Source organism: Carcharodon carcharias, chromosome 17, assembly GCF_017639515.1.
Source record: "Carcharodon carcharias isolate sCarCar2 chromosome 17, sCarCar2.pri, whole genome shotgun sequence".
In the NCBI taxonomy this organism is placed as follows: Eukaryota; Metazoa; Chordata; class Chondrichthyes; order Lamniformes; family Lamnidae; genus Carcharodon; species Carcharodon carcharias.
Genome location: NC_054483.1, coordinates 67858037 through 67882158, shown reverse-complemented (window position 1 = coordinate 67882158; position 24122 = coordinate 67858037). Strand labels below are relative to the sequence as shown.

Here is a 24122-nt window from a genome sequence, read left to right as displayed (position 1 = left end):
TGAGATTATTACCCTAATAATATTATTACCCTACTATAGACAATAAAAACAGTAGAATTGTAGAGGAATTTCTGATTTGTGTATAGACAACCGGCAAAGACCCAACAGGCCAAATGGCCGCCTTCTGCCCTGTCATCATTCCGTAATTCAGTGATTCATTTTTATGAGAAGGTTCTCAATCAATATGTCTCCAGTCCAACAAGGAAGGAAGCTGTGTTGAATCTGGTTCTGAGAAATAAAGTAGGGCAAGTGAAGTTTGTTACAATAGAAAATCATCTAGCTAACAATAATCACACCATAATTTGATTTGAAGTAATCATTGAAATTGAAAATATAAAAGATATAAACACTCAAATGGAGATGAACTAATTTCAATGATTAAGAAGAGACCTCACATAGATAGACTTGAAAAGGCCATTTCAGTATTTGCTCACGGGTTGTGGATGTCACTGGCCAGGCCCGGAAATTTGTTGCCCATCCCTAATTGCCCTTTAAGGTGGTGATGGTGAGCTGCCTTCTTGAATCATGACAGTCAACGTGGTGCAGGAACACTCAAGTGTTGTTAGGAAGGGAGTTCCAAGGTTTTGACCCAGTAACAGTGAAGAAATGTGATATAGTTCCAAGTCAGGATAGTGTGTGACTTGGAGGAGAACTTGCAGGTGGTGGTGTTCCCATTCATCTGCTGCCCTTGTCCTTCCAGGTGGTAGAGGTTGCGGGTTTGGAAGGTGCTGTCAAAGGAGCTTTGGTGAGTTGGAGTGCATTTCGTAGGCGGTACACGCTGCTGCAACTTATGTTGGTGGTGGAGGGACTGAATGTTTGAAGTGGTGGATGGGGTGCCAATTAAGTGTTGCTGCTTTGTCCTGAATGGTGTCATGGGTGAGTGTTGTTGGAGCTGCACTCATCCTGGCGATATTCCATCACACTCCTGACTTTTGCCTCGTAGATTGTGGGCAGACTTTGGGGAGTCAAGAGGTTACTTACTGTAGAATTCTCAGCCTCTGACCTGTTCTTGCAGCCACAGTATTTATATATGCAGTTAACAACGCAGTTCTCCCAGTAAGCCCCAGGATGTTGGTAGTGGGGGATTCAGTAATGGTAAAGCCATTGAATGTCAAGAGGAGATGGTTAGATTCTTTCTTGCTGGAGGTGGTCATTGTCTGTCACTTGTGTGGCACAAATGTTACTTGCCACTTATCAGCCCAAGCCTGAATATTGTTCAGGCCTTGCTGCAAATGGAACAGACTGCTTCAGTATTGCAGGAGTCGCAAATGGTGAACATTGTGCAATCATCGGCAAACATCTCCACTTCTGACCTTATGGAGGAAGTTCATTGATGAAGCAGCTGAAGATGATTGAGCCTAGGCCACTACCCTGAGGAATTCCTGAGACTAAAGCTGTATTGAAGCAATGCATGGCATTCAGGGAAGATAGTGAAGGTACAAAGTAGGCATGATTCTTTGAAGCAAAAAAAAAAAAGGTAGAGCATCCAAAGCTAATGCACCCCGGATGACGAAGGAAGTTAAAGATAAAATAAACAAAAAAAAGGGATTATTTCTGTAAAATATTAGATAGAGAAGATGTACTAAGTGATTAGCATTACTGAAATTTGTTGTCATCTAGTTTGGTTGGAAAGTACTCTAGCTTGCTGAGAGTAGAAATAGAAGAGGCGTTGTTAATAAATCTTTCAAACCTCATTGAATGCAGGAGTAGTGCTAGAGGACTAGAGTATTGCTAATATTATACCACTATTCAAGACAGGGCAGAGGGATAAACCAGGCAACACAGGCTTATCAGTCTAACATTAGTGATGGAAAAGTTATGGGAAGTCATATCTAGGGACAAAATAAATTTCATTTGGAAAGTCAAAGGTTAATCAAAGACAGCCAGCATGGATTTGTTAAAAGCAACTCATGTCTGACTAACATGATTGAATTCTTTGATGATGTAGCAGAGAAGGTTGATCAAGGTAATTCATATACTATATATAGCAGAAAGTCTATATATACAGTATATATAGATACACATATATATTATACATAGAGAGAGACTTTCAGAAGGCATTCAGCAAAGCTAAGGCTCGTTAATATGGGCTAATTAAGAAGATGGAAGCTTATGGAATTAAGGAGAAATTGGCAGCCTGTATACGGAATACGACTCAGTGACAGGAAGCAGAGAGCAGAGGGTAGTAGCATTTGAATGTTTTTCAGCTGAGGTATTTTGCAGCAGTGCTCCCCCAGTATCAGTTTTGGGTCCATTATTCATTCATGGGATATAAGTGTCACTCACAAGGCCAGCATTTATTGTCCATCCCCAATTGCCCTTGAGAAAGATGGTGGTGAGTCACCTTCTTGAATACAACTGAATGACTTGCAACACCATTTCAGATGGCAGTTAAGAGTTAACCACTTTGCTGTGAATCTGGAATCACATCAAGGCCAGACCAGGCAGGGTTCTTCCCTGAAGGACATTAATGAACCGGGTAGGTTTTTACAGTAATTTGGTAAGTTGCATGGTCATCATGACTAATACTACTTTTTTTATTCTAGATTCATTTAATTAATTGCTATGGTGTATTTAAACTACTGTTTCTGGATCAATAGTCGGGCTTCTTGATTACTAGTCCAGCAACATGGTACCCGCATTGTACTTTTTTCAACTTTTATAAATGCCGCAGACTCAAATGTAGAGAGCAGCATTATAAAGTTTGGAGATGATATAAATCTTGGCACTGTAGGAGATAGTGATGAGGACAAGTTGTAGACTTTAGGGAGACATGGGCAGGATGCTGAAATGAGCAAAATGATGGCTGATAAGAGTTCAATGCAGAGAAGGGTGAAGTAATGCACTTTGGGAGGATTAATATGGAAAGATTGTAAATTACACAACCTTGAAGAGTGTAGGTGAACAGAGATACCTTGCTATCCCTTTGCACAAACTTATAAAGTTGGTAGGGTAAGTTGATATTGGGTTTAAAAAGTACACACCTTACTTGGGTTTATAAATAGAGGATAGAATATAAAAGCAAAGAGGTCAGAGCTTTATAAATCATTGGTCAGACCTCTGCTGAAGTATTGTTGCCAATTCTGGGCATCACACTTCAAGAAAGATGTAAAGGCCTTAGAATGGGTACAGAGAAGGTTCACCAGGATGTTACCAGGGAAGAGGGACTTCAGTTTTGAGAAGAGGGTGGGAAAATTAGGACTATTTTCCTTGCAGCAGAGAAGGTTGGGAGGCGATCTAATTGAAATTTTCAAGATGAGGTTTTAATAGAGTAGACAGAAAAACTATTCCCTCTAGAAAAGGATCAATAACTGGAGGTCATAAATTTAAAATCACTGGCAACAGATCTAGAGGAGAGATGAAGAGAAATGTTTTCACTCAGCTCTATCTGACAACGTTATGGAATCAGCTTCGATAAATAAATTTAAATGGGGGTTGGACCAGTACTGGTTGATCAGAAACTTACAGGGTTATGGAAAAAAAAACAGACATGTGGAACTAAGCACAGCTGCTCTTTCAAACAGCTAGTGCAGGCATAATGGGTGGAATGACCTCCTTCTGTGTAAATTTCTATGATGATAGATAACAATTTTATTTTCCTGCAATAAACTATCAAAAATAGAGTATTGCTTCTGTACTCTATGCACAGAGCATTCGCAATAAGGTAGATGAATTAACAGCACAAATAAATATAAATGGGTACGATATGATTGTGTTTAGACAGACATGGTGCAGGCTGGGAACTGAACAGACCAAGGCTGGGAACAGAATATCCAAGGATACTCGATATTTAGGACAGACAGGCAAAAAGGAAAAGGAGGTGGCGTGGTATTGTTAGTTAAAGATGAAATCAGTGCGATAGTGAGAGGTTATTGGCTCAGAAAATCTAGCTATACAATCGGTCTGGGTGGAGCTAAGAGGCAACAAGGGGCTGAAAACATTAGTGGAAGTTATCTGTAGACCTCCAAATAGTAGTGATAAGATAAGGGATAGCATTAAACAGGAAATTAGAGATGCTTGTAACAAGGGTGCTACAGTAATCATGGGTGACTAATCTACGTATAGACTGGGCAAACCAAATTAGCAATAATACTGCAGTAGGTGAATTCCTGGAGTGTGTATAAGATGGTTTTTTAGACCAGTATGTCGAGGAACCGACTAGGGAGCAGGCTATCCTAGATCTGATATTGTGCAGTGTCCTATAGAGAACAGTGACCATAACACAATAGAATTCTTCATTAGGATGGAAAGTGAAGTAGTCTGATCTGAAACTAGGGTCTTTATTCTAAATGAAGGAAACTACGAAGGTACGAAGTATGAGCTGGTTACGATAGATTGGGGAACTTCATTAAAAAGCACAATGATGGATAGGCAATGGCAAATATTTAAGGAACGAATGTATGCATTTCAACAGTTATACGTTCCTTTCTGGCGCAAAAACACAACAGGAAAAATAGCCCAACCATGGCTAACAAAAGAAATTTAAGATAATATTAGATCCAAAGATGAGTCACATAAAGTTGCTAAAAAAGTATCAAGCCTGAAGATTGGGAGCAGTTTAGAATTCAGCAAAGGAGGACCAAGAGATTGATTAAGAAGGGAAAAATAGAGTATGAGAGTAAACTTGCAAGGAACATAAAAGTGGACTGTAAAGGCTTCTATAAGTATGTAAAAACAAAAAAGATTAGTGAGACAAATGTAAATCCCTTACAGTCTGAAACAGGAGAATTTATAATAGAAAACAAGGAAATGGCAGAGCAATTAAACAACTACTTTAATTCTGTCTTTACAGAGGCAGACACAAATAACTTCCCAGAAATGCTAGGCAACCAAGTGTCTAGTGAGTAGGAGGAATTGAAGGAAATTAGTAATACTAAAATAATAATGCTGGAGAAATTAATGGGACCGAAAGCCGATAAATCCCTAGGGCCTGATAATCTACATCCCGGGGTACTAAAGGAGGTGGCCATGGAAATAGTGGATGCGTTGACTGTCATCTTCTAAAATTCTGCAGATTCTGGAACAGTCCCAGCAGATTGGAGGGTAGCAAATGTAACCACACTATTTAAAAAAGGAGGGAGGGAGAAAACAGCAAATTACAGACTGGTCAGCCTAACGTTAGTAGAGAAAATGCTAGAGTCTATTATAAAGGATGTCACAACAGGACAGTTAGAAAATATCAGTGGGATTAGACAAAGTCAACATGGATTTATGAAAGGGAAATCATATTTGACAAACCTACTGGAGTTCTTTGAGGGCACAACTAGCAGAATAGATAAGGGAGAACCAGTGGATGTGATGTATTTGGCTTTTCAGAAAGCTTTTGATAAAGCCCCACATAAGAGGTTATGGTGTAAAATTAAAGCACATGGGATTGGGGGTAATATATTGGCTGGGATTGAGAATTGGTTAACAGACAGGAAATAGAGATTAGGAATAAACAGGTCTTTTTCAGAGTGGCAGACAGTGACTAGTGGAGTACCACAGGATCAGTGCTTAGGCCCCAGCTATTCACAATATATACACCAATGATTTTAGATAAAGGAACCAAATATATAATATTTCCAAGTTTGCTGATGACAGGAAACTTAGTGGGAATGTGAGCGGTGAGGAAGGTGTAGAGGCTTCAAGGCAATTTAGACAGGTTGAGTTAGTGGGCAAATACATGGCAGATGCAGTAGAACGTATATAAGTGTGAAGTTATCCACTTTGGTAGGAAAAGCAGAATGGCAGAGTATTATTTAAATGGTGATAGATTGCAAAGTGTTGGTGTACAAAGAGACCTGCGTATCCTTGTGCACCAGTCACTGAAACAAGCATGCAGGTGCAGCAAGCAATTAAGGCGGCAAATGGTTATATTGGCCTTCTTTGCAAGAGGACTTGAGTACAGGAGCAAGGATGTCTTACTGCAGCTGTACAGGGCCTTGGTGAGACCACACCTGAAGTAGTGTATGCAGTTTACTTGCCATAGAGGGAGCACAACGAAGGTTCACCAGACTGATTCCTGGGATGGCAGGATTGTCGTATGAGGAAAAATTGGGCAGGCTAGGTCTGTATTCACTGGAATTTAGAAGAATGAGAGGGATCTCATTGAAACATATAAAATTCTGACAAGGATGGACAGACGGGATGCAGTAGTGACGTGTCCTCTGGTTGGGGGGGTGTAGAACAAGGGGTCAAAGTCTCACGATACAGGTAGGCCATTTAGGACTGAGATGAGGAGAAACTTCTTTACTCAAGAGGGTGGTGAACCTGTGGAATTCTCTACCACAGAAAGCTGTGGAGGCCAAGTCACTGAATATATTTAAGAAGGAAATAGATAGATTTCTGGACTCTAAAGGCGTCAAGGAGTATGGGGAGAGAGCAGAAGTATGCCGTTGAGATAGAGCATCAGCCATGGTCATAATGAATGGCGGAGTAGGCTCGAAGGGCCAAACAACTGCTGCTCCTATTTTCTTTGTTTCTATGTATTGCTTGAATATTTGATTCTTCTTGATGGAAACAAAGAATAAGAAATTGATATTGTTTTGTATTTAATTCATAGCAAACCATTCTTAAAAAATGATTATCAGGATTAATTTTTATTTTCTTTAGTCAGAAATTTCACATGTTCCTAATATTTCTCTTAAATGAAGTGACAGCTGACCTTATGTCTGGAAATTGCTTGTGAAATCGAAAACAAATTATGGACTAATTAGGAAATTGGCTGAGCGTCAATAGAGTGGGAGTAGAGATAATGGGCAGGTATTCTATTTGCTAGGATGTGACCAGTAGTTTTTTTGCGAGGGCCTGTGTTAGGGCCTCAACTATTAAAGAACTTAGATGATGTTCATATTTTTATTATTTTCCTATTCGAATGTGCCAATGACAGAAAGACAGGCAGCACTATATGTAGTATAGATGGAATTATAAAATTACAAATATATAGATAAGTTGAATGGACAAAGAGGTGGCAAATTGAATTCAATGTAGGCAAATATGAGGTCACCCACCTTGAACCTAAAAAGAATAAAACAAAATACTTCTTAAATGGTTAAAAGCTAGAAACACTGAAGGTCCAAAGCGACTTGGGGATCCAGATGGGAAGAACATTAAAATGTAGAAAAAAATCATCAAAAAGGAAAGGAAGGCCTGACACTGGCCAGTTAAGTGCTTGATGGCATTGGACCTTTCCCAACAAAGGCCATGTGGGATTCCCGCCAATTCTCCAAGACCCCCATTGCCAAGATTAAATTCTGCTCATTATTTCTGTAACACTCATCTTGATCCAAGTGTTGAAAAGAAAATAAAGACGTGCTTTTTTTGTGCTTTTCTTCAGCTGTCTCAAAACACAGTCAATGCAGTATTTTTGAAGTGTATTCACAGTTGTATTGTAGACAATAGGTGAGGATAAATTTGAATGTGAAATTTAGTTTCTCCTTGCTCTCTAAATGGCTCCTCAGTGTCATTCATTATTTTTCCCAATAAACTTTAAACATGCGAAAACTGAGAAGTGACAGCACTTCAACAACAACTTTTGACTGAAGCTTGTATAGACAGACTTATTCTCATGGTTAGTGATACAATTAGTGGATTTTGGGATTAAGGCCAGTACTGAGATGATGAAAGTTAGCTCTCAGTCTTCAATTCCAACGCATCCAAGGATTTTGTGGCAATAAGGCGATTCCAAATTGAGCATTTGGATTCTTTACTTATTATCCATTTCCATATTTATTTACTGTTAATAAATACAATTTTAGCTTGCTAATCCTTATTATTCAGTTCATAATACTGAACACTATCAGTAGAACACACAGTATATTCTGTCCTGGAGTAAGGAAGGATACTCAAGTCTTCCATGTGAGATTCTTGAGCCACTTACTAGGAAAATATAGGTGAGGGAGTTTGCTTAGGTTACTCAGTTTTTACCTTTGGAGTACCTATTTGGTGGGTTGCAAACAGGACTGAAAGCCCCCACCTTAAAAATACGAGGAAGAGGCACCAGCACCTATCAGCCACAAGTACACGTGTTGGACATCAATGCACTACTCAAAGCCAGAGCTCTGATTTCCGCTGGCTCAGGCTAGCTGGAGTGGGCTCTGAATCTGACACTTGTAACTTGGAGTTTGAATCCAACACTGAACCTATGGTAAACAAAAACAGAATTACCTGGAAAAACTCAGCAGGTCTGGCAGCATCGGCGGAGAAGAAAAGAGTTGACGTTTCGAGTCCTCATGACCCTTCGACAGAACTTGAGTTCGAGTCCAAGAAAGAGTTGAAATATAAGCTGGTTTAAGGTGTGTGTGTGGGGGGCGGAGAGATAGAGAGACAAAGAGGTGGAGGCGGGGGGGTGTGGTTGTAGGGACAAACAAGCAGTGATAGAAGCAGATCATCAAAAGATGTCAACGACAATAGTGCAATAGAACACATAGGTGTTAAAGTTAAAGTTGGTGATATTATCTAAACGAATGTGCTAATTAAGAATGGATGGTAGGGCACTCAAGTTATAGCTCTAGTGGGGTTTTTTTTTATTTTTTTTTAATAATGGAAATAGGTGGGAAAAGGAAAATCTTTATAATTTATTGGAAAAAAAAAGGAAGGGGGAAACAGAAAGGGGGTGGGGATGGGGGAGGGAGCTCACGACCTAAAGTTGTTGAATTCAATATTCAGTCCGGAAGGCTGTAAAGTCCCTAGTCGGAAGATGAGGTGTTGTTCCTCCAGTTTGCGTTGGGCTTCACTGGAACAATGCAGCAAGCCAAGGACAGACATGTGGGCAAGAGAGCAGGGTGGAGTGTTAAAATGGCAAGCGACAGGGAGGTTTGGGTCATTCTTGCGGACAGGTATTCTACAAAGTGGTCACCCAGTTTATCTTTGGTCTCTCCAATGTAGAGGAGACCACATTGGGAGCAACGAATGCAGTAGACTAAGTTGGGAGAAATGCAAGTGAAACGCTGCTTCACTTGAAAGGAGTGTTTGTGTCCTTGGACGGTGAGGAGAGAGGAAGTGAAGGGGCAGGTGTTGCATCTTTTGCGTGGGCATGGGGTGGTGCCATAGGAGGGGGTTGAGGAGTAGGGGGGTGATGGAGGAGTGGACCAGGGTGTCCCAGAGGGAGCGATCCCGACGGAATGCCGATAAGGGGGGTGAAGGGAAGATGTGTTTGGTGGTGGCATCATGCTGGAGTTGGCGGAAATGGCGGAGGATGATCCTTTGAATGCGGAGGCTGGTGGGGTGATAAGTGAGGACAAGGGGGACCCTATCATGTACTTACTGCACTCCATTCTCTCAGGTCCAACCCTGACATTGTCATCAAACCCGCTGACAAGGGTGGTGCTGTTGTTGTCTGGCGCACAGACCTCTACCTCGCGGAGGCTGAGCGTCAACTCGCAGACACTTCCTCCTACCTCTCCCTGGACCATGACCCCACCACTGAACATCAAGCCATTGTTTCCAGAACTGTCACTGACCTCATCTCCTCTGGGGATCTCCCTCCCACAGCTTCCACCCTGATAGTCGCCCAACCTCGGACGGCCCGCTTCTATCTCCTACCCAAAATCCACAAACAGAACTGCCCCGGTAGACCGATCGTCTCAGCTTGCTCCTGCCCCACAGAACTCATTTCTCGTTATCTTGACTCCCTTCTCTCTCCCCTTGTCCAGTCCCTTCCCACCTACATCCGTGATTCCTCTGACACCTTACGTCACATCAACAATTTCCAGTTCCCTGGCCCCAACCGCTTCCTCTTCACCATGGACATCCAATCCCTCTACACCTCCATCCCCCACCAGGATGGTCTGAGGGCCCTTAGCTTCTTCCTCGAACAGAGGCCCGAACAATCCCCATCCACCACTACTCTCCTCCGTCTGGCTGAACTTGTTCTCACGCTGAACAATTTCTCCTTCAACTCCTCTCACTTCCTCCAAATAAAAGGTGTGGCTATGGGTACCCGCATGGGCCTCAGCTCTGCCTGTCTCTTTATGGGGTATGTGGAACATTACTTGTTCCAGTCCTACTCCGGCCCCCTTCCACAACTCTTTCTCCGGTACATCGATGATTACTTCAGTGCCGCTTCATGCTCTCGTCGGGACTTGGAAAAATTTATTAATTTTGCTTCCAATCTCCACCCCTCCATCATTTTCACGTGGTCCATCTCTGACACTTCCCTTCCCTTCCTTGACCTCTCTGTCTCAATCTCTGGTGATAGACTGCCCACCAATATCCATTACAAACCCACCGACTCCCACAGCTATCTCGACTACAGCTCCTCACACCCGGCTTCCTGTAAGGACTCCATCCCATTCTCTCAGTTCCTTCGCCTCCGTCGCATCTGTTCCGATGATGCTACATTCAAAAACAGTTCCTCTGACATGTCCTCCTTCTTCCTTAACCGAGGTTTTCCACCCACGGTCGTTGACAGGGCCCTCAACCGTGTCCGGCCCATCTCCCGCGCATCCGCCCTCACGCCTTCTCCTCCCTCCCAGAAACATGATAGGGTCCCCCTTGTCCTCACTTACCACCCCACCAGCCTCCGCATTCAAAGGATCATCCTCCGCCATTTCCGCCAACTCCAGCATGATGCCACCACCAAACACATCTTCCCTTCACCCCCCTTATCGGCATTCCGTAGGGATCGCTCCCTCTGGGACACCCTGGTCCACTCCTCCATCACCCCCTACTCCTCAACCCCCTCCTATGGCACCACCCCATGCCCACGCAAAAGATGCAACACCTGCCCCTTCACTTCCTCTCTCCTCACCGTCCAAGGACCCAAACACTCCTTTCAAGTAAAGCAGCGTTTCACTTGCATTTCCCCCAACTTAGTCTACTGCATTCGTTGCTCCCAATGTGGTCTCCTCTACATTGGAGAGACCAAACGTAAACTGGGCGACCGCTTTGCAGAACTCCTGCGGTCTGTCCGCAAGAATGACCCAAACCTCCCTGTCGCTTGCCATTTTAACACTCCACCCTGCTCTCTTGCCCACATGTTTGTCCTTGGCTTGCTGCATTGTTCCAGTGAAGCCCAACGCAAACTGGAGGAACAACACCTCATCTTCCGACTAGGGACTTTACAGCCTTCCGGACTGAATATTGAATTCAACAACTTTAGGTCGTGAGCTCCCTCCCCCATCCCCACCCCCTTTCTGTTTCCCCCTTCCTTTTTTTTTCCAATAAATTATAAAGATTTTCCTTTTCCCACCTATTTCCATTATTAAAAAAAATTTAAAAAAAAACCCCACTAGAGCTATACCTTGAGTGCCCTACCATCCATTCTTAATTAGCACATTTGTTTAGATAATATCACCAACTTTAACTTTAACACCTATGTGTTCTATTGTACTATTGTCATTGACATCTTTTGATGATCTGCTTCTATCACTGCTTGTTTGTCCCTACAACCACACCACCCCCCACCTCTCTCTCTCTCTCCGCCCCCCACACACACACCTTAAACCAGCTTATATTTCAACTCTTTCTTGGACTCGAACTCAAGTTCTGTCGAAGGGTCATGAGGACTCGAAACGTCAACTCTTTTCTTCTCTGCCGATGCTGCCAGACCTGCTGAGTTTTTCCAGGTAATTCTGTTTCTGTTTTGGATTTCCAGCATCCGCAGTTTTTTTTGTTTTTATCACTGAACCTATGGTCACTCTTCCTAGATGTGATGCCCACTTGATATCAACCCAGTACTTAGAGACAATTCTAGTCTCAGTTCACTGAGTCTGAGCAAACAATGGTAATGTTGATGTCAAAAATACCAGTGATGGGTGATTAATGTTGTTCCGTCCTCTTTCATGTGACTTCAGCTTGTTAGTATTTCATTGTATTAATCACAATGTAGTCAGGGATTGAATTGTTTCTTTTGTTTTACTAAAACTTACCAAATGTTTGACCTTGAAATTATATTGTGGAACATTATTGTCCAAACACTTAACACATTCACTCGAGGTTCCTCTCTCCATTATTTAAATAGGTTCCTCTCTCCATTATTTTAATACAGTGTTGACCCATTTAAAATAAACTTTAGTATCCTAAGCATCAGTTAATTGCCCGTGTTTCTGATCCATTCAGTAATATATATTTAACATATAATCTATCACCATTATTATACTATTCGGTTTTATATGCAAAACCTGTGCAAATTTCCAAAACCAAGTTATATGTAACACTCAAAAGCATAATAATTGAACTTAGCAAGATACACAATAGCATTGTCAGAAAACAAACGCAATTATTTTGTGTATTAAAGCCATAATTATATATCTTTTATTGAATTATTGGAATGGAAATGAGCTTACTGATCCACGTTTAACCCATCAGGCACAAAAGTAGAATAATAGCTGTTGCAAAATGTACATAAACACCCGTAAACAAATTTGCTAGGTGACTTCACTAATTTTTAAGTTTGACTTTTAGAACAAAGCATACATTTCTTCATTCCAACCACATAGCTACAACAATGAGAACACATTTACTTTGAGATCAAATGATTAGACCAGAAGGGCACTGATATTCTCCTTCTACCTCCTCCAGTCACATATGCCAATTGGTGGCTGTTTATCATTCACACCATTCTGTTTCTAGAAGGTTAGAGACCTTTTGTTCCATATTGGTATCTGAGAAACTCCTACCTCCACCACACAGTGTTAACCCAATCTCATTATTTTAAACTGGACGACCGCTTTGCAGAACACCTGCGGTTTGTCCGCAAGAATGACCCAAACCTCCCTGTCGCTTGCCATTTTAACACTCCACCCTGCTCTCTTGCCCACATGTCTGTCCTTGGCTTGCTGCATTGTTCCAGTGAAGCCCAATGCAAACTGGAGGAACAACACCTCATCTTCCGACTAGGCACTTTACAGCCTTCCGGACTGAATATTGAATTCAACAACTTTAGGTCGTGAGCTCCCTCCCCCATCCCCACCCCCTTTCTGTTTCCCCCTTCCTTTTTTTTTCCAATAAATTATATAGATTTTTCTTTTCCCACCTATTTCCATTATTTTTAAATATCTTAAAATCTTTTATGCTCTCCCCACCCCCACTAGAGCTATACCTTGAGTGCCTTACCATCCATTCTTAATTAGCACATTAGTTTAGATAATATCACCAACTTGACCACCTGTGTTCTTTTGTTCTATTGTTGTTGACATCTGTTGATGATCTGCTTCTATCACTGCTTGTTTGTCCCTACAACCACACCCCCCCTCCACTTCTCTCTCCGCCGCCGCCGCCCCCCACCCACCCACCCACCTTAAACCAGCTTATATTTCAACTCTTTCTTGGACTCGAACAGGTCATGAGGACTCGAAACGTCAACTCTTTTCTTCTCCGCCGATGCTGCCAGACCTGCTGAGTCTTTCCAGGTAATTCTGTTTTTGTTTTGGATTTCCAGCATCCGCAGTTTTTTTGTTTTTATCTTATTATTTTTCTACTAGATTAACTTCAACAGACCTTGGGTTAATCTTAAACGACTTGCTTTGCCCTACAAAGCAATGAGTAATGCTCTGGCCATCTACATGAGTCTGAGAATTTATTAACACCTCATGCAATTGGGTTCTTTTCTTGGCCTTAATTCAGTCGGTCACTCAAAAATTGATCAAATTTATTTTTTGGCTACTGTCTTTGCTGAAACAAATTCTAAACTGAATAACTCATAATATGACTGAACAATATTCAGTATTGGATAATGTGAAAGTAAACAACAATATAGACCACAAGATGAGCTATTTGTTTCAACTGCAAAATTTAAGTTTTGCTATATTTTCACTGTAGCAAAATACACTCTAAACTTGTGGAACATTATTAAACAAACATGATTATGAAAAGTAAGGACCCATGCTTTACCTCCTTCATGTGAACAGTAGAGTTCATTTTCTTTCATTCTTATTGCCATTGCATCTGAATCCTCTTGAGGATGCTGAATGAAGACAAGTTTCACAAATAAAAGGTATTAAATTATTTTCTTACAAATGCAAAGACTAAACAAAAATGAGAAATATAAATTCACAGGACTAGACATGTCTGTTTTTATCAAGTGCGGCAAAATACTGAATTGTTTCTCTTCTACTCCACTTGAAAAACTTCTTTTTTTGTGTTTTGAATTGAAACTTTTGGACAGAAAATATTTCCCTCTCATTTAGATAAATCTTTATCTCTACAAATCCTTATTTCTTTATATCTTTAATCTTTGAAATACTTTGTGATAGTAAAACAAACTTTACACAACTGGGCACAAATCAGAAAGTATTGCTCCTACAATGTCTCCCTTGGATGCTACGGTACTGAGCAGTAATAACCTAGCATAAGTTACTTGGACTGATTTTACATTCATGTGCTTCCAGTGCAGATAAATGGTTATGACAAGCACATTTTGGGAAATTTAAGATGCCTGATTCATTATTTGCCACCCAATTTCTTTCCTGTTGAAGTGAACAGATAGAGATACACTGCCTGTGATTATCTGAGAGAATTGAACTCTACCAGAAGTGTGGGGGCTGTAAATTGACCCTAGTATCTTCAGGAGAAAAAGGAAGAAAGTAGGAAATAAATATATATTAATAAAATGATAAAGAAACAGTGCTTTACTGTTGTTTATGAGATAGATTGTAGCTGTCAAATAAAACATAATGTAACTTCCAAGTCCCCATACCCATGGATCTATAGTAGCTATTTTCTCAGATTCAATGTCACCAGTTACTCTTGTAAGCAAACTTTGCATCCTCTATGATCAAAGTATATCTTAACAATCCAATATTTGGTTAAATAATGATAGGATAAACCCTTCACTGTTTGCACATGGTACTATGACCTCACAAATGCTAACATGTATTCCCCTATCTTCTCAGGTGGGAAATTGTAAATCACACTAGTGAGGAAAGACTGGTTATAAACCAATAAACTTGTTTCTTAGATAGATGAACAAAAGAATTTTCAAAAAAAATTATTTTTCGCTTTATGTACAATAACATAACAAGATTCATGATCTTGCTGCTATTATGGGCTAACCTTACTGGAAAATTACCATTCCAAACTAACAGGAACTAACCTCTCTTATAAGTGGCACTTAATGGCACATCTTCCGAGCAGCAGCAGCAGCAACAATTGTCGATTACTACTGTGCTAGCAAATTCCTCCGACCTGATAATGCTACGCATTTCTACTGTGGCCTTCCGAAACTGGCTTTTACAGAAATGTGTAGTGCAGTGACCCTCAGGAAACTTTGTCAGAGTGGGGGAAGACAAGACATGCCCCCCTTTTTTTTTTTTACAGCACTAACTGCCGTATGTTAAGTTTAAAGGTCCAGTTAATGAGTAGATGGGTAAGCGGGCGAGTGAGTAATTGGGTAGATGGGTGAATGGGTAGTCAAGATTGGAGCGTTAGTCTGGTGATCAGGGGAGTAGTCAGGTTGGGTATTTGAGAGGGGTAGCCGAGTTGTTGGAGATGTGGCCGGGAGGGGTAATCAGGTCAGGGGGGTGGAGTTTAGTTGGGTCAGGGTCAGTTGTGTAGTTATCCAGGTGTTAGACTAGATTTTAATCTGGCCAATATTTCCTGGGTAACTACACAGTTAAGTACTGCAGAACTGTCCAAAGTCTCCAACTCTAACTCAGAGTTGGAGACGTTTGCGAGGGTCCCAGGAAACAGGGGAATTGCTCATCTGAAGTTGAAACTGCCCAAGCAATCCCCAGGTAGTTCTGCGCATCAGGTCTCGATGCACATCTTTGCTCTTTCGGTCTGTGGATCATCAGACTTACGTTTTAACCCATAGCTACCTCAGAAGGGAGTCCTTCAACTTCCCTCTAGCTGACTAGGGAGCAAGATCTTCTTGTGTGCCTGGTAGCCTCTGACTCAAACTAACTGCAGCTCTAGATGGAGAGAAAGAAAACAGCCTACTTAATCCCTCCCTTACCTGTGAGTATTCGGGATTAATCTACTGAGCAGTCATCAGTGGCTACATTGGGTTACTTGCAGCTTTATTACAGTTTATTGAGTTAAGCCTTCCCAATGCATATTGAAGGAAAACACAGGGTATCAACTGCTCCAGGATGTGCCAAATTATCTCAACATTAATCCATTATGCAAAAATAAGCCTTTTAATGGTTCTGCCATTTCATTTCAGGATAGTCAACAACATAATACAAATGAAACCAAAAATTCCTTCTAAGCCAAAGTAAATGTTGCAATTCTGTAGTGGATATCTTTAATATGTTAGTAATGGAAACAATATGAAGAATCCATTATCTAATAATTGAATGATATGTCAATATTATTACTTTGGTTTTCCCATGTGCATATTAATGACCTTCATAAAAATAAATATGCTTAAATGTTAACAGAAGTGTTCCAAGTATTTTTCAGGAACCATTTGGAATTATGTATTCCAACATTTTATTTCATCTTTCTCCCCTTCTTTTGCTTCTCGGTACCAATCATCATTCCCAGCTCAGGATGAACAGTTATCAGTTCTACGATATCTGGAAAATCTTATCTTGATTTTGATATTGAGATAAAGTTGATTTGTAACCAATGTGAGGTCATCTTAGAACATCCACAAATGAGTGACTGGGTTTATTGACGGTTGTGGAGAGGTAGCAGACCCAGGGTAGCATACCACTAGAGATTGCTCAGTAAAGTGTGCCTTGATCAGCAATGTGGAATGGACAATGATGAAGTGGCAGCTTGTTTTAATTACATAATTTTCTTGCCCATTTAAGCCAATAGAGAAAAGAAATCAAGCAGAATGCAAAACAGGCTGCCAATTCACTGTTATCTGATTTGTGTAACTGATCAAAATGAAACCAGAGGACCAGGAAGTGGAGAGTTGTCCCTAAGCCAGCAGAGGTTGGTCTAAGAGTGCAGTGGAGATGAGTCATGGCCTCCATAGTTAGCAGTGTCACCCAGCAGATCTAGTATATCAGCAGAGGAGGAAGGCGTAGTGGCATTAAATTCTGAGGACCAGGAACAGTATAATAGTCCAGGAAGCCAGAAGAAAGTGATAGGTAAATTTATGAAATTGGCACAAATCAGGACCTACAAGGAACATCTGTGGGAAGGCAAGGGTCACACAAGATCGGAAGAAGCTGCAGCAGCTTAATGATAGGTCTAACTCAGTCTAGTGAATGATGTTAGAAGTGTTCTGAAGAGTGGAACAAAACAAGGTAGAATTGGGGGCTACAGAAAGTAAGCAGATAGTAGAAAAGTGGTGTTCCTTGAGCAGTGAGTAGTAGAATCTAGAGCAGGATGGTAACCAAGAATGAATCATAGCTAGCTCAGTCTAGAGTAATGGTACCAGTTGAGGAGAACAAAGAGTGTACAGAAAATCAGGTACTAAAATAAAGGCAAGTATGTTGCAGATCATATGACTCATTTCTGCTGCCATTTGATTTATATTCTGTAAGGCATTAGTGTCATACATGTATCTGAGACATTTTTATAAGTAAAACTGAACAGAATGCATGATTGTCAAAGTTAGTCTCAGAAATAGGATAAAAAGGTAGTCAAACTTTACAAATGGAAATATTTATTGTATCCTACTGTTGCTTATAAGATATCCGATTTCTAACACTGGCTGGAGGAGTTTAACTGAGAAAAATAACATTTTTGTCATTTTAAATAATACTGAAATTAGTTCAAAGTTGCTAAAGCATGATTTTTACTTCCATTGCAGTTTCTCTGCAAAATATTTTAACATGGAAATATATTATGCTTTATTCATGTACTTGAGTCCACTATGTGAACATTATAATGTAAATGTCTGAAGGTTTCCCCTAATTTCAGTTATGCAATTCTTAACAGTTTAAAAATATAACACAACTACAGACAATATTTTTATTTTAATTGCCTACAAATGTGCAAATTTTATTTTTATACAATATGTGTAGTTAAGTAATGCCAGCAACTATTTACTTAACTAAATGAATTTTATACTAAGCCATTTCCCTCAGTATATCAAAGCATCTGACTTTAAAACTTAACTCAAGTGTGTGAATACCTGCTGGAAATGTGAAATCAGGAAGACTGTGCAAAAGGATAGAATCTCCAGTTGAATTCAATTGCATATATATGGAATCTTATACTGAAGTTCCCAATTAGGTGGTCTTTGGTGTTAGTTTATTGCTTTGAATACAGGAAATAGTTGCAACTATGTCAGTGACCTGACTTAAAATCGGGGGCTTCCTTTTACATGCCTTGCAAAATCATGAGGCAGAATCTTTTGGCTGACATGCAGGTGGCAGAGTCCACATGCCAGCACGTGGCATCGCTATATATCGGTCAGTAGGCGCGCTATGCAGCAGGTCGCACGTCCGCCATTCATTAAAGGCCTTGTTAAGGCCATTAACTCTCCAATCGACCGGGATTTTGAGGGGCCCATGTGAACTTCGGGTCACGCATGGGCCCAACGGGCAGGCGGATAAGTGATTTTTTTTCTAACAAACCTCATCCAGTGGCGGGATGAGGTTTGATATCGGGTTTAAAAACTTTTAATAAAGTGTTTGTGTTCTGCACTAACATGTCCCATCTTGTGTGACATTTTCACGAGATGGACATGTTAATGATTTTTTAAATTTTTCTATTTTCAGACTTTCATAGAATTTCAGCAATCTCCCTGAGGTTGCACTTTGCCTCAGGGAGATGTGCACTCTTTCGCATGCATGCACAAAAGAGCACACTGTGGCAGTTGGGGAATCCCCCCACTGCCCGCACAGGGAGTGCATAGCGCTTCCCATCGGGTGACACGCTGGGAATTAAAATGGTGGCGGGGCCCATTTCAGTGGCGGCGATTGGCTGCCTGCCCACTGCCAAGTCAGTCGGGCCCGCCCGCCCATTAAGGGCAAAATTCTGCCCATGGTGATCTGTGGCAATCTAAACAAATGCTCTTTATCTATTCATTCATGGGACTTGGGTGTCACTGACCATCCCTATACAACTGAATAGCTTGCAGATGGAAGCTTTAGATGTAAGTTAAGAGTTACCACGTTGCTGTTGATCTGGAATCACATATAGGAAACATAGAAACTTTACAGCCCAAGAGAAGGTCATTCAATCCCTTGTGGCCATACTGGCCAAAAAAAGTTATCCACCCAATAACACCTTCAAGATCTTGATTCATAGCCCTGTAGGTTACAACATCAAGAGTGCATATCAAAAGTTTTTTTTTAATGCAATGAGGATTTCTGCTTCCTCCAGCCTTTCATAGTGAGTTTCAGATCCCCACCACCTTCTGGGTGAAAAAAAAATTCAATTCCTCTCTAATCCTTCTGCTTAAATCCATGCTCCCTGGTTATTGACCTCTTTGCTAACAGAAATAGAGTGGATAGGAAGAACCTGTCTAGGCCCCTCAAATTTTATACATCTCAATTAAATTTCTCCTCAGCCTCCTCTGCTCCAAAGAAAACAACCCTATCCTATCCAATCTTTTCTCATAGTTAAAATTCTCCATTTCTAGCAATATCCTTATAAATTTCCTCTATACCCTCTAGTGTGATCACATCCTTCTTATAATCTACACAGGGAAATGGGCTGCAGGACCCTTCTTTCATTGGAGCCTGATGATGTCATTGTGCTCTGACTGCAATTTTAACTCTGGCCTTGCAGCCTTCTTTCCTGGTGAAGATAGTGAGAAAAGAATACTAGAATAGGAACCAGAAGAATCCATTTAAGGAAGTTTGATTACTTGTGGGTCCAGAGTAGTCCTCCACAAGGAAAGTTTAGGATTCCCCTGAAATGAACACCCTTTCCTTCCGCCAGAGAGCAGACACATTTGGGCCATTGGCTCCTTGCAGGTTATACCAGGAAATTAAAATTGCCCAGACCTCAAATTGCCAATGCTTGGCCCATTTGGCATTCTTACCCAACCAAATCCCAATTCCATTTAAAATTCTCCCTACTGAGTCAGAAAGATCTCAGAGCTGGGTTGTTGCCCTATGCGAATCCTTTCACAGCACACAGCCAAGTGACAGATATCTGGTAGAATAAGTTACCAGTGAAGAGTTCCGACTGCCTGGTTATTTCAGAGCATCAGGCAGAGTCCATAGATTCTATGCCTATGTCCCAAAGGTGTTACATGCATGTTTGTTGTGGAGTGGATTGCCTTCCCTCGCGGGGAGGATGCATTTTCTTGAGGCTAGCCATGATAGCTGCAATAGATTACAAATTGCAACACCTAACTAATGTTTTTTTGATATATCTTTTTTCTTTACTATTCTTTTCAACCTTGCTGAAGTCCTGCACTATAGATCTTGGTCCTTCACCTGGGTTTCAGCATATCTATTTAACCTTGTCCTATGAACTGCAGTGCCCTTCACCTGTTCTTCATTGGATGTAAATTTTTAATTTAAAAATCACATTCAAATCTGTCAGTGACTGACCCATAACAACTTAGTTGTAAAAAGAAAAGGTAACTTGAACATTTTTTTTTACACAAATCGATATTTTATCTCCAGTCAGCTACTGAATAGGAAAAAGATGACTGAAGTTTGGATGGTCAGTTCAGGAACATTGAATCATATAGCTTTATGGGTGGAATGTATTGATAATCCTTGGTGGCCTGATGATGAACTTGCATCTGGTTCAGTGAGTCTAGAACCAACATTTTTCCCCCAGACAGCCTGAACTTTATTTCTGCGTTATATTGAAGAGGTGAACTTTGACGTTCTAAATCCTAATATATATATGATATATAGTTATATGATTAGATGACATGCAAATTATTACATATTTCATGTTCAATTTTACTTACTTGAAAAGCAGTTTCTGTGAGTTTCTGTACCCATTCTTTGCAGTCAGTTTTCTCAGTTAAAAACGTATACAGTTTCGTGGTTGTCTCAACTGAAAAGGCGCTTGAATCCTTTGAGCAGTTTTCTACAACAACCTCAGATATTCTGACACAGTCGCTCATTCGAATGAACTTTCTGTCTATCCTTCTTGTAATATGCATCTCTGATAAAGTGGAGCCATCTTTGAACTCAAAGTACTCAAGACGAGAAACAGACTGATTGCTCTGGGAGTAGAGGATAAGCCAAACTCTCTTCCACTTCTGTGGGGGAGAAAATGTGAATTTTAGTATAGATTTTAAGATTGAATCAGGATGCACTAATATGTTTAACTTACATCATTCACTTGAAAATGTTAAAGTGAAGCACACTTCACTTCAGTAAACGGTAAAGGGATTAGTCGATCCAGTTGTGAAATTGTACCTTCTGAATTGATGTTTACATGCAGTAACTTCATACAGAGGGGCTGGCCAAACACGCGAGTGGAGCACAAACCACGTCGATATGTCACCGATTCGCAAGGCTTTTACACAAAATAAAACGGTATAAATCACCTCCCTCACCAATAAGAAATATTAAAAAACGCACGATTTTTTTTACAATTATACAGCACAGATAGATTTGCTGTCTCACTTGCAAAACCGTGTAATTGGTATGCATGTTGTCAGTAATAAACAAATAAATCAAAGGATAAATAAAAAGTGCAATAAATGTCTATAAAATTAATGGAAACGTCCCTTTTGTTAGGCGATGATTTTACTATTATGTGAGGTCTTATAGACTTATGTGAGGTCAGCAAGTCTACATGGATCGAGTCCCAGTGTGTTGCTACATCCCTGTAAAAAAATGTTGGAGATTTTTATCCGTACCAAGCGCAAGAAATACGTTTTGCATGGAAATAAAGGCAGATACCTTCCTGAACTTCTGCTGCTGCATGTGGAGCAAACCTTCTTTCAGCGTGTCTTCCATGTCTGTATATTGTCCCACAGAACCTTTGAGGCTAGTGTTCAATTCTGTTGTGGCGGATATGCTTCGTTTCCGCTTTGAGTTTCCGTTAGTTTCCAAATGCAAAGCAGTGTTCATACACCAATGGCATTGGGGGCGGTACTATATCTTCATTTTTTAAAATATAGGTTAGGATATTTAGGGCAGTAAGCAATGGTGGCTGCGGCAGAGATTTGTGTTCTTACTAAATGAGGACTAAAACTTGGTGGGGGGGTTAATGGGCAAAGGATGAAGAAGTCACGAAATGTGTGCAATGTTGGTAAGTCTGGACTGTTTAAAAGTCTGGTTGGAGCGCACAAGTTCGGCCCTAATTGCAGATGATCAGAATTTCAAGTTGCCGTGCTAAACAGATAACATCAGGTTCAGCATTCAAGTACTGATTAGATGCAATTTTGGTCAAGCAGTCTATGGGGGTCTTGCGCCCACTTCCACAAGGTGTGAGGTGCACACAGCTCCAACAGCAATAACCCTAAAATGTTGAGTATCCCTTAAATAGTGCTTGAAATCAACATCATTGCCATGTTTGCTCCCAAACAAATTGTTGGTATTAGGAGAGGGTATTAATTGAAGCGCTGGCTACCAAACTGCTATGCAGCCTCTTTAATAAGCACAAGCAGGTTGTGTTAAGTGGAAATCAGCTGCTTGATAAGCCTACAGATGGCCATTCCGAGCACTAACTTCAACTCCTTTACCAAGACTGCTAAGTGCAGGCTAAACTGCCATTTCAGCTTAAGTCTCAATCTTGGCCACCTCTTTAATGCCTAAAATATGCGGTGAAAGTCACATCCCACCTTGAAAAAGATAACATAAGGACTGCATGAATAACTCGTCACAATTCTGAGCGTGCAAAGTACAGCCCTAAGGTCTCCGCTGTCACCAAGATATAAATATTCCCATGAAATTATTTGGAATTTACACGTAAAAGCGGTAGCGCAACTCCTTAAAACTATTGAATGTTAGATCCTTTTCTAGGTTATAATTTTGTACAACAGATGATATCAGAACAACAACCTGTTATAAACCTTCTGAGCTTTATTTCAACGGATAAAAAAACAAAAAAATTGCGGATGCTGGAAATCCAAAACAAAAACAGAATTACCTGGAAAAATTCAGCAGGTCTGGCAGCATCGGCGGAGAAGAGTTGACGTTTCGAGTCCTCTGTCGAAGGGTCATGAGGACTCGAAACTTCAACTCTTTTCTTCTCCGCCGATGCTGCCAGACCTGCTGAGTTTTTCCAGGTAATTCTGTTTTTATTTCAACGGAGTTCATTCAGGGAGACAGCAGTGTAACTCCAGCCGCCAGACAATGATGCTTTGCATCAAAGCCACACGGGTAAATTTTTTACTTCACTGCCTGACCGCCCATGGCAGAATTCACTTGGTTTTCAAACACACGTTTAACCATCACTACAGCCAGGATGTGAATGCAGCCTCTCTGCGGGGTTAAGAGTTTTAAAAAATGAGCAACTAGCAGACTTCTGGTTTTAACAGAGGTGGATAGGGGTTGGGCGACAATTTCTGTCTCAGAATCGGTCACTAACATATTTAAAGGAGGCTGCCTGCCGCCAATTTAACAACTTTTAGTTGTCGTTCGGTATTACAGTATTTGATTTTGTTAATTGAGTTTAATTGTTTGACTCTGAAAGAAAAAATACAGTACTTGAGTATTGCTGAAAAAAGACAAAGCTTTTCCTCGCATTTTTTTCAGAAATACTTACCTTTCAGTGTTAAGGGGTGCAGGTTGACTTTGCTGGATCTTGAGAAAGCCAGCAGATGAAGGAAGGTGTGAGGGGCTGAATCATCACATAAATACCTCCACAGCATTCTTTATGAGCTGGGAGGGGCAGGCACACCAAACTTTCCACCATGTGATTGCCCCCTCCCCACCCCATGATCAACTAAACCCCCACCCTCTCGAGTTGGTGTCTGGATCTTGTGATCAGCCAATCCTTCCTGTAGTCTCCTATCACCCAGCCCCTCCATCTCATCTCTGTGTCGGATTTCTCTCTGTTCTGCTCTCCAACTGCTTTAATTGCCCGCCAACCTCTCCGGCTGCCCACCCCAGCTCTCTACCCGCCTGCAACTTATTACCAGGGCTTATACATCTTGTATGTCCCAAACCTGTTCAGTTCTGTCCCTAGTTTAGGCCATGAGTAGTATAACTTCATCAACAGTGAAACAAAACTTTTGTCCCTAATTCAGACCATCCAAGAGAAACAATTTTATATGCATGTTCAGTTTTGAGGAGTCTAATATCCATCATCACCCATAACAAGAGTGAAAGGGGCAGCTTTAATTTTGAGGAACCAGCTTCATTAATACAACTAGTGAGCTGCAGGGCATCAAGCAACTTAAAAAGACAGTAGGGTTTCTAATG

General features: G+C 40.9%; 1 protein-coding gene across 1 annotated transcript in view; it reads right to left on the bottom strand.

The window, feature by feature from the left end:
* Positions 1 to 21742, bottom strand: part of LOC121289951 (docking protein 1-like) — a 43788-nt gene extending 22046 nt beyond the window's left edge. Inside the window, exons 1-3 of the mRNA XM_041209964.1 lie at positions 21654 to 21742; positions 20708 to 21004; positions 13816 to 13888 (exon numbers count right to left, since the gene is read on the bottom strand). Coding sequence (XP_041065898.1) covers positions 13816 to 13888; positions 20708 to 21004; positions 21654 to 21710 — 427 coding nt within the window. The 5' untranslated portion in view covers positions 21711 to 21742. The remainder of the gene's footprint in view (positions 1 to 13815; positions 13889 to 20707; positions 21005 to 21653) is intronic.
* Positions 21743 to 24122: the final 2380 nt, after the last annotated feature.